A 14,770-nucleotide genomic window follows, 5' to 3' on the forward strand; every position below is an offset into this window, starting at 1 on the left:
TCTTACGATATATAATATATGCACAACCTCTTTTTTTTTCACATAGGAGTGTAAAATGTGATCTTAGACACCAATTAAACAAGATTCCCTGAATTTCGATTTCTTAAGACTCTTAAGCTTAAGCCATTTTCTGGATATAAAGTTTAATGGCATTGCATCTTAATTTTAATCTTCATAAGGGGGCATAAAGGTGGTGCAAATCTGTCTGGGGTGAGTTTTACCAGTCCTGGCACAGGTAATCTTCTAGTTGAGAATGCTTCTGTATTTTAATATGCGTAACTGCTACCTTCTATTTGTTAATGCTTATCTATCTTCCATCTTGCAGCTGTCACCCTCCCAAAACACACGCACCAAAAAAAAAAAAAAAGGTCACGCAATTAATATATTCATTAATTGATGGCATCCTTCTGTCTAATAAGACAATGGCATTCTGCATCTAGTCTGCTGTGGCTATATAGTTCAAAGCTGGAATTGGCTCTTCAGATGCAGGCCTTGGCAGGTTATATAGAAACCTAGCTTTGCCCAGTTACCAGGGTCCCTCTCTCGGCTTTGCAGACAAGGTCTGCCGAAAAGGCAAGCCAATACGGTCGGAGCCAGTGCAGCTGCAGGAATTGACAGAAAGGTGTTGCAGTGCTTCACCATCTGCTTATTTGGACTCCAAACCAGATTTTTTTGTCGGAGTTTACTCCCTTAACTTTTACGTTTCCGAGGGCATCCGTGCGGTAGGGGAGAGTTATTAGCCCATAGCTTGTGAAAATTTGAAAATATTTTCAATATTGACAAAAATAACGGAAATCCTCGTTTCCGTCGTTATAGTTGTATGAAAATGAAAGTTTGAAGTTTGAAATACATTAATATTAGAGATTATAACATTTTATGTAAATCGCTGTAACTCATGTGTATTTTATTTTGATTTCATTTAAAAATTCATGAACTGTGACTTATTTGTTAAGAGATTTTTGTTACGTAACTAAAAATAAGTTTTTCTACTATATTATCATGGAAAAAAAAGAAGGCATCATTTTGCTATGCAATTTTTGTGCATGTGTGTACATGTACTGCACAAATTAGATGGCAACATTGAAAAGAGTCACTCTTTCTCTAGATGTTCAGAGAGACATTAAAAATATTAGAGTTGATAGAATGTAGGCTATCCAATAGTAAGCCCTTCAAGAGCCCAATAGGGGGAAAAAATTGGTTACAAGCCTAGATGACACTAAAATTTACCCTGAAAAAAAAAAAATGGTTAACTGACTGACCAGAAACCCTCACCAGAATATAAGGTTGTACATCTTTTTTTTTTTTTTTTTTTTTTTTTAAATCCTTGAAAAAGCGGCAGGAGCAACAGACTGTTTTTTTTATGTTATTTAATAGTAATGGAAGGTTGAACTTTGTTGATTTTTAATCTTTGACGAAATGAAAACTCAGCATGAACAAAATGTTAATAATTAAGCAGACTATTCACTTTGTAATTAATTGTGGATCAGGGTTAAGTGTTATGTAGATGGTGAGACAAGATCAGTTACGGTGGAACTTAGGGCTAGATTATCTAAATGGACGACTCAATAGGAATTTATTCACATTAGACTTGAAGACGACCATATTATAGTCAGCCGGGAAGGAGACAACTGGGATTGCGTTCCACAGATGGACAGTTCAAGGAAAGAAACTCTGCTCATGGAGTTTTTGTTTAGTTTTGGGCACAGATGTTGTTGGCAGTTGTTTCAGCTAGGCGAGTATTTGTTGTGAACGTTTTACGGGGAGGAAACAGATTGGAGCTCAGATGAGCACTTACCATAAAAGTATCGATAAAGCAGAGATAGATCTATGTCTCTTTTGTGAGAAAGAGAGGGTATGGAGGTGAAAAAGTCATCGCCCACTGAATTTCAAAGATGGTTTTGTACTCTGTCAAGGTAGGAAATAGTGTTCTTAGGAGCTCCACCTCAGATGGGGTAACAATACTCCATCTTGAGTTGTGTTTGACTCTTGTACAGATAGAGGATTGCATTGGGAGTGAAATCTTTTCTGGAGCAGTAGAATGATCCGACCGTTATTACAGTTATTTTGGCAACAGATCTGATGTAGATCTTCCATTTCAGGTCAAGGATAAAAGTCAGTTCCAAGAGTTTGTTGAAGCCAGACACTTCTGCTTTTAGGAGTTCCATCCCAGATGTGGCAGCAATACTAATTTGTATGCTTCCTGCATATTTATGCAAATGAAATGACTCTGCATTTTCAGTTGAGTCAAAAAAATCATTGGTTTCTGTGATAAGAGCCGCATGACTATCATTTTGCCGATCGACCTTTTTATCGATATCCTCTGTGTTTATAGGTAAGTGAATGAGGTGACCAAATACCTGTAACAATTGACGCGTGTACTTGACCTCGAGATATCAAAAACATGGAACATCAACCTCTCCAAGTTCAAATAAATCCGAGCCAAGACAGCACATAAAAAGTGCTCAATACCCTTTTGGATAGATTTTTATGACAAAAATAATTAAAAGGGGCTTATAAAATCAACAGTAGATTCTTTGATATGACAAGGGTGCATTAGAAATTAATGTTTCTGTTTAGAGCACAATTGGGCCATGATACTTGACTTCTGCATTTTAAACTTTAATGCAAGCCATTATATATATACAAGTCTTTGGGCTACTGCACTACCCGGAAAAAAACAATTTTCATTATTTCAGCTGTTTTGAAGGCTTTCCAATCGGATTATATGCATCGTCACGCTGGACATTTTGGAATCCATTCTCTCTAAAGAACTATTTTGCATTTTGGATCAACTTCAGAGGATTTTCATGCAAGCTGAAATATTATCCGCGGTTTGTTTATATATATATATATATATATATATATATATATAATTTACATATCCAACTTTTTTCTCTTTTTTTGATTGGCAATTTATAACTAATTTAATGCCTTAACTAGCAAATTCTAGCATTGCTACAAATATAATTTGCTGATTTCTTTATGTCCTCTGAGAAGAATAACAAGAATAGCATTCTTTGAAACTCTGCGGAATAAGGACTTTGTAAATTTTATTTTATTTATTTATTTATTTTTTTTTTTTTGGAGTATTCAGTTGAACAATAAATTTTGATTGTAAAGTTCAACTTACAGTTTTAATTTTCTTTCTCTTATAATAAGTTTTACTCTCTATTGCGTATTGAGCTTTTTTATTCGATTGGGATTAAATTATCTATATATGAATATTGATATTAGATTGAAGTTTATCATTGCGTATGTCACTACATCTGTTTTCATTTATATATATATATATATATATATATATATATATATATATATATATATATATATAAAATCTGACATAAATACATACAGGCTAGGCAAGTGTTTTGTGTGTCTCTATGTAACTATCTTTCTCTCATCGACACCTGATAAATAACGCGTCATAAATGGTTTTATGAGTTACGAATCACTACCAGTTGGTCAACAAAAACAAAACGTAAACAATTCTTGTCCTGCTCGGCAACTTTTATTACTCCCTTACCTTTCCAGGAGTTAATTTCACTCATTATCTAAAATAATAATAAAGCAATTGATATTACAAAAAAAAAAAAAAAAAAAAAAAAAAAAATTATATTCTTTTAATTTGTTTATAAGACGTAAGAGTAGGTGTGGTGATAATTTCGGTGCTGACCCTCTCGTCGTCAGAGGAGACGTACTACTACAATAGGATTGGAATGATGGTGATCACCTGTGCAGGCAGCCCCCCCCTACCTCTCTTCTCTCTTGCTGTTCCCCCACCTCTCTCTCTGTGCTCGCTCTCTCTCTCTCTCTCTCTCTCTCTCGTGAGCAGCAGCAGCAGCAATAGTGAAAGCTTTAGTTATTGAAGTTCTATCTCTCCCCCCGTTTAGATCTCCGTCCGTCCTGAGTCCCGTGGGTCGCTAAGGGTTTTGTCGCTTCTGCTAAACATGGAAGCTGTAGTGACCCTGAGCAACTTCATCTATGATTATGCTAGCAAACAACGGGGGAATGCACAGGGGTTACATGACCGGCGTCGCTCGGGAAAATCTCGGAGTCTACTGGAATCGATTTCAGAGGTAAAATAAGTACAAACGCAGGTTAACCGATTGTGTTTATTTCGTTTTGTTTTTATTTGTCCGATTTTATTTGCCTCCCCACGAGGTCAAAGTTAGACATGAGATCGATTTTTTTTCTTTTTCTTTCTTTTTTTTTTTTTTTTTTTTTTGATAATGTAAATAGAAAATCTAGTTCCACGAAAAGAAAATTTAGGATGGGAACAAAAATAAATACCTCTTCCCCTCAAGAATGAGGTACCCTTAGGTGAAAGGGAACGATGATAAGAATAAAATAAAAATAAAATAAAAACCTTCGTCACTTCCAAAAGGAGGTGGTAATACCTGGAAATATGGTCTCCCGAGTCTCTCAAGAACAGATACTATGAATAGTAAACAGATGAAACTCAAAGATTTCATCAGACTCCAAAAATGTTCCTGGAGATGCATTTTTTGCCATTATTTTCGAATTCTGATGATTTTTTAAAAACATTTTAAATAACAAAGTGCTAAAACAAACTTCTAAAAAAATTCCGTTAAAAAATAACAATTGCGACATTAAATTTGCCGGAATGCATTTCAATGTTTTTGTAAACAAGTTAGCCATAATGCTTGAAAGGCAAGAATTAATTACTTCGCGACCCACCAAAATTTAAAAATAATTTTGGAAGCATTATTCTGTTCAATAGAGATTCATTTAAACGTTTTTTTTTGTTTGTTTTTTTAATAGCAAATCTTCAAATTTTGAAAGCTATTTATTTAGACTACGTAATTTGTGTTTATTTCGAATTATATTTAAAAAAAAAAAATGTGATGTACGTACTCGTCACGGAACGAAAATGTCATATTCCAAAAATGACGTAAAGTGATCAAATAGTTTTATTTTAATTAAAAAATTTATTTTTAACTAAGCGAAGCAAGCGTAGTGTTTTGATCGGCTATGATTTATAAATAGAGGGGGGGGGTGACAACTAAATTTTAACTACCGAGATAAAAATCATCCTTATAATGGATATAATTTAGTATTTAAATTGTTAAAAATTGTAAATTTTTATTTTCTTAGTAAAAGAAAACTAAATATACGTGTTTTTTTTTTTTTTTGTTTTTTTTTTTGCAATATGACATCTTTGTTCCACGATTTTTGTGTATTAAAAAAAAAGTGTAATTCTAAATATGCAGCCAGTAATTTTATAAATAAGATTATTAGTTGTATAACAATTGGGTTTGATTAATAATTTAATGGCCAAAAGATCTACCGTTAACAATGAAGTTTAAATCTGTAACCGTTATTAAAAGAACGAAACCAAAATGTAAGTAAACATCGCCGGGGCAACATCGGTTAAGGAGTACATCTAGCTCTTAATAGTTTAACATGTGGACATTGTTTTTCATTTTATTATTGTCAAATTTGCTCAACATCATGAATGTCTGCTTCTTAAATTTGCGAGAAATCAGTTTTAATCAATTAAAGTGACAAATTTAATTATTACATCTTTTTAATTAAAATAATATTGTTCATTAAACATTGGAAAATAATTAAGAGAGAATATCTAATGGAAAAAAAAAGAAAACGTTTGTATAATGCGTGTGTGAATGAATGACAAAAAAAACAACATTAAGTATGGAACGGCAACACGTAGTAATGTTTACAAATAGAAAATCGATATTACACCACAATATTCGTTCTCTCTCTCTCTCTCTCTCTCTCTCTCTCTCTCTCTCTCTCTCTCTCTCTCTCTCTCTCTCTCTCTCTCTCTCTCTCTCTCTCTGCACGTTGCTTTTTATTTTTAGAAACGAACAAATCTGGGGAAAATGCGTAAACGCCCCCCCTCTCTTTTCCTCTTCCTCGTCCTCCCTCTCTTCCCCTTTTTTCTCTCTCTTCCCCTTTTTTTCTCTCTCTTCCCCTTTTTTTCTCTCTCTTCCCCTTTTTTTCTCTCTCTTCCCCTTTTTTCTCTCTCTCTTCCCCTTTTTTCTCTCTCTCTTCCCCTTTTTTCTCTCTCTCTTCCCCTTTTTTCTCTCTCTCTTCCCCTTTTTTCTCTCTCTCTTCCCCTTTTTTCTCTCTCTCTTCCCCTTTTTTTTCTCTCTCTCTTCCCCTTTTTTTTCTCTCTCTCTTCCCCTTTTTTCTCTCTCTCTTCCCCTTTTTTCTCTCTCTCTTCCCCTTTTTTCTCTCTCTCTTCCCCTTTTTTCTCTCTCTCTCTTCCCCTTTTTTCTCTCTCTCTCTTCCCCTTTTTTCTCTCTCTCTCTTCCCCTTTTTTCTCTCTCTCTCTTCCCCTTTTTTCTCTCTCTTCCCCTTTTTTCTCTCTCTTCCCCTTTTTTCTCTCTCTTCCCCTTTTTTCTCTCTCTTCCCCTTTTTTCTCTCTCTCTCTTCCCCTTTTTTCTCTCTCTCTCTTCCCCTTTTTTCTCTCTCTCTCTTCCCCTTTTTTCTCTCTCTCTCTTCCCCTTTTTTCTCTCTCTTCCCATTTTTCTCTCTCTCTCTTCCCCTCTTCCTCCTTCTATTTCCTCGTTTCTTTCTCCTTTTTCTTTTTCTTTCCTATCTCCTTTTCCTTTCCTCTCTTATTCCCCTCTTTTTATTTCTTCTTCTTCTTCCTACTAAAAAATAACAAAAATTCCGAAACATAATCTTAATCTACTTTATATTTCATTAAAACAAAATATTTGGGGATTAATATTATCGATTTAAACAGTATATTCTTAGATTATAATTTTTTTTTACCGATTTGTTCGATTTTATTTGTTATTGCAGATAAAAATAAAGTTGAGAAAAAAAATATCTAAAAATTTGGGATTCAGCATATATATATTTGTTTTTTTGTTTTACTATTGTTTTGTATAATATATTATTGGTTTAACGTAAAGAAATGATCTACTTGGAATTGATATTTCCCTGAGGATATGTCCTCCTCCACCCTTAAAACTTTAGCTTCATTTATTTTTGTTTGTTGTTTTTTTTTTTTTTAATCTTCAGATTATCATATCGATTAAATACAAACTCGGATTATAATTATTTCTGTTAATTACTGTCCGGTTTTTTTATAGTGAAGTAGTTTAGTTTAAGTTTAAAATGATTCGCTTGCTTGAAATAATAAATAGGCGTTTATAAACAGGATTATTTGGGCTGAAGTGTGTTTTAGAGAACGGGAATGCTTTACATTAGATTTTGAACCCCCTCCTAAAAACTAAACAAGTACTTTTTTTTATTCTTTTGTTTTGTCTCTCTTTAAATCATATAGTTTAGTTTTTTTTTTTTTTATTTTTTTTTTTAATTTTATATATATTGTAGCTGTACATACCCGGCGTTGCCGGATAAAAAACATATTACCGGGTGGAGGGTTTAGTCACACTATTTTTAGATGCACCAAATATCTTAAGTTGTTACAATTTTCCTGAAAGTTGACAATATTTTGGATTTCTGGAAGCATAAAACATAGTCATCTTCATCTGTGAAATTCAAACAGGGAAATGAAATTTCATAGCTTAAAGGGAAATAACTCATAGGTTTCATGAAAACTTGCTTCCGTTTTTAAACGCAGCTGATGTTGGTTATAATAATAAATAAATGCGAATTAAAACTAAATTAAATGAATCAACTTTATAGAACCGTATGAAATGCTTCAGATTGCTTTTGGACAATCTTGCATGAATCAAGCATCAGATTTTGAGGAGCATATGAGATTCAAGGAAGGCAAGGAGTCTGTGATGATGAGGTGTAGGAGAAGTAAGGAAGTCAGAACACCAGGGTTGATTGGCCAAATAAAGAATATCATTGATAAGGACCGTGGTGTATCTATGGAGACAATAAATGAACAGTTTGATGTCAGTGTAGGAACTATACAAAATTATTTGCAAGGAACTAAAGATGTGAAAGATTTATGCGAAGTTTGTTCCGAGGCTGTTCCATCCTTGTCACAAACTATTTGACCAAGATGGCCATCAAGACAGTTCCTCACTCTCCCTGCAGTTCAGACTTTGCTCCCTGTGACTTTTGGTTATTCCCTAAGCTCAAGGAAAACCTTAGGAGCTGTCGTTCTGAGACAATTGAGATGAAAGAGGCCGTGACGAGGGTCAGTGACACACTCACACAAGAGGACTTCCATGGTTCCTTCCAGAAGTTGTTGGAACTATACAACAAGTGCATTGCAGCCGGAGAAGATTACTTCAAAGAGGACTAGAGTTTCATGTGTGACCTATCAATAAAAGTGCCCATATGAAAAAAGTCTGGAAACTTATTTAAGGCATCTCTGATTTATTTTTTCTGTAATCTATTAGGAGGGTGGACCTGTAAATTCACCTTGTCCGTTCATCCATCCACGCTTTTCCCAATACTACACCTTGGAATTTTTTTAAATTTTGCACAAACATTAAACATCTTATGAGTAAAAAAAGTAACAGAACGGATTTTCCAGGAAAATTCTGGTTGCTCCCCCTAGGTGTGCATTTCGGGTTAAAATGACTAAAATTGATTTTTTGTGCTTATTAAAAAAAAAAAAGTTGATGTCTTGGATGTTTATAAAACTTTCTGAAAAATTGTAACTGATTGATTTCTATATAATTTTGTTTGTCTATACTTTGCGATAACTCTTGGGTATGCCCCAGGGGCTCTTTTAGGGCTAATAAAAACACTCCATTTTTGGGACTATTTTACCACATTTGTTTGTGTATGTCTACTAAGCAGTTTTGCATGGTGTTAAGGCCTTGGGAACTTTTGGGCCTAAATAGGGAGGGGGTGTCAAATGATGGACTTAGTCATTTCTTTTTTTTTTTTTGCATGGTGCAGAACTAAGATTTACATATGTTAAGGCTTAAAACTGCACCGTTTGTTCATTTTCACCAGGATTTGACGTCCCCTGGGGACTTTTGGGGCTAAATGGTGGGTGCAGGTGGGGACAAATGATGAACTTGGTCATTTTTTTTTTTATGCCTCATTCAGTGTGCCCTCATGGGGGACCATGCATGCTTCACTTGTTCCAATTTTGATTAAAATCAATTACATTATTTTGATTCCAGAAAATGTCTACATCTAAAATTTATGGCTTAAGCTTAAAGGGTCTTAAGAAGAAATTTACATTCAGGGAATCTTAATTGGTGTCTACTTACAAGCAATAAAATCTGATTCATTTGCATTTTCAAAGAGGAAATTGCATTGATATTATGCTTAAAAACCTTTTTAAAATACACCAAAGAAATTGTAATTTTGAAAATGTTTAGTTGATCACTAATATCTATTGAAATTGCACAAAAATTAGAGATATATAAATTTTCACAGGTTTTCAACTCTTAAAACTAAACATAGCTCACATTGCAACTATTTCCGCTTAGTAGTTGTGTTCCAAAATTGATAATGAATGATTTATCAGTTTAAGAGTGAAGCTTGTATTTAAAAATATATAAAAACATATGCACAAACCTAACTTTATATAAATAGAAAAGTCATGTTGACCTTTCTGACACTTTGTTTATGGCAGTTTTGTTTTTTTTCGTAATAAAAATATATTGAGAGAATATTACATTTCCTTATTTTAGAAACCGGCTTTTTAATTGTTTGATCCCCCACCCCCCGCCCCTATAACTTGTTACGAAAAGTGCGGTAATAAACTTTTGGTGACTATTATCCTGTGAGTATGAAATTATTTTCATCTGCTCTAAATATTTCCCACTCATCCTAACGAAAATGTTTTTCAACATTATAAAAGGCGGCCATTTTGCCAATAAAATTCTGGTGTAAAAGAAAATTTTTCTTTTATATTTTCACAACAGATAAAAATAAGCGTTCTGACAAATGTGCGCTAGTTTAGAGAAGTGATTCAGCAACTCAAAATGGTTGTACGTGTTTATTAATGGCACTATAATTTCAACACTAATAAGGATACTTATGCAAGAATAAGGACCATGCTATCGTCAGAATTTTCTGGACAGTTTATGTAAGACGCTGAAAAGTACTGAAATAACCGATTCAATAAAATCCCAACTGCCAATATCATTTAAGACAATATTTATTTGCTACCATTCATGTAGTATAGAGTGGCAGGGAAAGGGAGGATCGCTTGGTCTTGCCGATTGTAAAATATGCTTAAATATCATGCAGATTTATTATCAAAGAGCAAATTCTCTATTGAATCTCTCTCTACTATTATATAAAGCCACTGTGTGTGTGTGTTTGTGTGTCTGAAAGAATTAGCTGAAGCTGTCCAGTTGCAGTAGGAGGCAAAGACATCTGGCCAAAAACCAACATCATGGCCAAGACCTGCAAGCAGAATCTTCTGAGTGCAGCTGCTGATTGGGTTTGTGCTGCAGATCTGCCACAGTGGAAGCATTATCCAGAAATTATCAGCGAAAGTGGATTAAGACTAAATTTAGTGCTCCACTCTTGGGCAGCAAAATTGATCCTTCTGATTGAATTAAGTGCCATATGAGAATAGGATTAATGAGGTCCATGTCTATGAGTCTGAAAAGTATGCTGCTCTAGCCAGGAACCTGAGAGATGCTGGATTCAGCGCCAGCATATTCGCAGTTAAAGTGGGAGCAAGAGGATTTGTAGGCTCGTCTGTCTACAATCTCATGAAACAGCTGTCCATCTTGGGAAAGAGTTGAAACAGATCACTGAAAGCAATGAGTGAGGCAGTGGAGAAGAGCTCCAGCTGGATCTGGTCAAGGAGGAATTAAAATCAATGAGATATATCTTAATTTCCGTAATTTTACGGTGGTTAAGAGATCCATCTGTGACAGTATGGGTAAAAAAAAAAAAAAAACACTTGGTAGCAGAGAGATATCCGGGAGTTATGACCTGGATGTGACCCATCCCCCTAGAGTGTAAGGAGTTAAGGGCCAAAACATTTGATTGAAAGGGTTTTCTCCTCCGAGGAATCTCTCTGCTGTTTAGCTCTCCACCCGAGTTTCCTTCAACTCGTGCAGATTTATTACAGAGCTAATTCTCTATTCAATCTCTGGGTTTGTATTACTGTACACATAGATTCGAAAAAGTTGTCAAAAAACAAATATATAACAAATAAATGTTAACAAAGGCAAGATAAGTTACTTTTCTACCAAACTGGATATATTTTTCGTGTTTTTATTCAATGTAACATGTTTATTCAGCTCGAAAACCATAGTGTTTACCGATGTATTGGAAAATTCAAGATGGCGTCTGATTCTCTCTTTAACACGGAAAGTGTGGGAAAAGATGTTATAAATAAAAAACTGGATAAAATACTGTTAAAAACTCGCTCAATATATGTTACTGTGACATAGGTTGACATATATTCGGCGGGTTTTTAATCGTATTTTGTATAGTTTTTTATTTATAACACCTTTTTCCAAACTTACGGTGTTAAAGAGGGTGTGAGACGCCATCTTGAATTTTCGAATACATCGGTAAAACTATGTTTTTCGAGCTGAATAAATATGTTACATTGAATAAAAACACAAAAAATATATCCAGTTTGGCAGAAAAGTAACTTATCTTGCCTTTGATAACATTTATTTGTTATATATTTGTTTTTTGACAACTTTTTCGAATCTATGTGTACAGTAATACAAACCCCAATCTCTATCTCCACTCTTATATAAAAGTCACTTTGTGTGTGAGTTCCTTCTTTATAGGTTCCAAAACAGCTGAGCCTATCTTTTGCAAATTTCATACAAAGGTGATTTATATGTCTGGCAGTGTTCTTAGATATGTTTTGTGCAGAAATTTGTCCAATAAGTATAAAAAATCGAAAAAAATCCAACCCTAAAAGTAGTGTTTCTTTCTTATGAATAAAAAAGAATTTTTACAGGGGAGTATTTTAGGTTGAACCCATAAGGGAGATAATAAAATCTCAACAAATAATTTCTTCTTAGAAAGAAAAAAAAAACAACAAATTTGTCAACATCTGGAAACTTAGCTCAGTGGTAGAGCATTCGACTACAGATTGAATGATCATGTATTCAAGCCCGGGTTTACCTCACCATTTTATTTTAATTTTTCTTATTAATGAATTCAATTTATCATAAAAGAGATACCATTTAAAATTGCCACAAATCATTTCTTTGTTTGCATATTTTAAAACTAAACATTAATCAGAAGTGAGTTTCTAGGGTAGTCATCATCAAGTTCAAATATCAGCTGACGTGATACTGTAAACAAACACAGACGGAATTTGATGAACTACATCATCTTCTTTTTTTTTTTCTTTTTTTTTTTTTTCTTTTTTTTTTTTTTTTTTTTTTTACAAATTAGACCAGCGGGCAAATTATTCCTCGTAATATATAATAATCAATAGAGGATTGATTCTATAATACATACATACGCAATCTGCATAAATTAAAATATCATGTTTAAACATATTGTACGATCGGGCAATGCCAGGCATCCAGCTAGTTTTATATATAGTACTGATTTCAAAATTAAAAGAAAAAATGACTTGGGTGCCATCAGTTAGAATCAAAACCAAAACATTTAGCGCTCCAGCCGTGTTCCTTACTGTTTGAGCCAACCTGACAGATAAGAGAGACTTTAAAATTAAACCAATTATGACTATAATTGAATTTGTGCATATGTCGGCAAGTTTTAGCCCTTATCCTCGAGTGGCCTCTTGGCCTTGATAAGTGGTGATGCCTATGTAAAAAAAAAGAAGAAAAGTTGAAAGGTACATTTTGCATTTCAATTTGCTGACATATTTCTGTACACATTATTCATCCATCCAAACAAAGATTTTACTTGTTATTAACAATAATTGGTGTATGATTGCTATTTCCTTCTAATTTCAATGTTATGTAACCAGTAGTTTAAGAGTTTATCACTTAAACACACACACACACACACATCTGTTTTATTTATATAGAAAAGAAAATATTTATCTTGATTTCAACAAAACTAAAATCATGAAAAAGAAAAGAAACAAAACCTTTTGTTTGCTATTTGTTATTAAAAAAAATATTCACGAAACTTACCTTACAATGAATATTTTTTTTTATTTGAATTTTAATTTGCTTAAAGTTTCATAAATATTGTTCAATAATTAATTATTCATGGTATTATTTTTGTAAAAACAAAAAGAATATTTTCATTTCTCAATTAATTTTTCATCAAAATATTTATTTTATAAAAAAAAAAATGGTCAACTTTAGCGCGAAAAAAATAAAACATCAAGAAATTTTCGTTCTGGCACCTTCCAGCATTTTATGTAAACTGGTAGAACATTCTGACGATAAGCACGGTTCATATTCTGCATAAGTAGCAGATTTAGAGTGACCTGCTGCTACTATTTAGGGCAATCATACATTTTTGGAATATATCCTCGACAATTAATTAAGCGGTGTTGTTGTTTTCGTGCTGAGATATGGTTTTGCTCAGTGCTAGGAAGTCCACTCTCCCAGATTTCATCATCTCTCTGAGAAGAGGTTAGTTTATTGTGAATCACCTGAGGTGTCTCTATTAGGCAATGCTGACGAAGTTGCTTAAGAATTTTTTGTAGGCCAGAGTGCACACAACCTCGCATAACCTTGTTTCTAACCCCCTCCTGGAAAGGAGTTAACTAAATATGCAGAGCACAAAGGATAAATGTTCAATGAAGATGGCACAATCTTAATTCAAGAAATATAAATGGGGGGTTGGACAAAATAAAAGAAACACCTTAAAAATCAACAAAATTTATTTTAATATGGTGTAGGTTTACCTTTTGTGGCAGTTACAGCCTCAATTGTCCGAGGTATTGATTCATAAAAATTGTGAATTGTTTCCAAAAGAATTTTATCCCATTCTTTAGCTAAAGCATCCTTCAGTTCTTTTAAAGAAGATGCCAGCAGAAATCGATTTCTTATTTGAATCTCCAAAATCGACCATAAATATTCAATAAGGTTGGGAATTGTGGTGGCCAAATCAGATGCTCAACTTCATTGGAATGCTCTTCATGCCATCTTTAATTATTCTAACTGTATGGATTGGGACATTATCATCTTGAAAGATGGCATTCTCCTCTGGACACAGTTCTTGGACCATAGGGTGAATTTAGTCTCCCAAAATTCCTAAATAGTCTTGACTGTTAATTCTTCCATGAAGAGTAATCATTGATCTAGTAGATTTCCAAGAAATAGCACCCCAAATCATCACAGAACCCCCACTATACTTTACGATTGAGATAAGGCAGTCTGGATAAAATGCTTCTTTTATCTGTCTCCAAATGTAGATTCGGCTGGTGCTCGGAAACAAGAAAAATGATTCCGAGAAAATCAATTTTTTCCAATTTTGGAGGTTTTTACACCACTCTAATCGCTTTTAATCATTTCTTTAAGAGCAGAGGTTGTCTAATTGCAGCTCTTCTGTAAAATCCAGAACAGTTTTTGTGGAAACTGGATTCTTTAAATGTTTGAGCTCTGCAGTGATTTTAGGAGCTGTGGTCTTGTGATCTTCTCTGACAATCCGCTTAAGAGTCTGTCGTGCTTTTTCAGACATCTTCATCTTTCGACCAGACTTGTGCTTTTCTGAGGACGTTTTTCCTTCGCTATCAAAAGCAGTCATTACTTTTGAGACAGTGCTTCTTGAAACGCTAAACATTCATGCAGTTTCTGTTAAACTAGCACCTGCCATACGAGCTCCAACAATTTGGCCTCTTTGGAAGTCCGTAAAGTTTGCCATTTTTATAGGAAAAGCTTTTGATAACTTTAAATATCGGGTAAATAAATTTATTTTAATCAAGCAAATCATATGACATAAATAATAAACAAAAAAGCATTAAAATATG

At 33.8% G+C, this 14,770-nt stretch overlaps 1 protein-coding gene across 9 annotated transcripts in view; it reads left to right on the forward strand.

The window, feature by feature from the left end:
* LOC145263764 (partitioning defective 3 homolog) overlaps positions 1 to 14,770 on the forward strand; it is a 522,695-nt gene that overhangs the window by 370,208 nt on the left and 137,717 nt on the right. For 2 of the 9 annotated variants that reach the window (XM_080120806.1, XM_080120804.1), the window contains exon 1: positions 3,832 to 4,076. The exons of 6 other annotated variants lie outside the window; for them this stretch is intronic. In XM_080120806.1, coding sequence (XP_079976932.1) covers positions 3,948 to 4,076 — 129 coding nt within the window. In that variant the 5' untranslated portion in view covers positions 3,832 to 3,947. Of the gene's footprint in view, positions 1 to 3,829; positions 4,077 to 14,770 lie in introns of those variants that run through there. One more of the 9 variants, XM_080120807.1, reaches the window with a different exon arrangement.

The sequence above is a fragment of the Euprymna scolopes genome, chromosome 39 (assembly GCF_053919585.1).
Source record: "Euprymna scolopes isolate OS-2025 chromosome 39, ASM5391958v1, whole genome shotgun sequence".
Classification (NCBI taxonomy): domain Eukaryota; kingdom Metazoa; phylum Mollusca; class Cephalopoda; order Sepiida; family Sepiolidae; genus Euprymna; species Euprymna scolopes.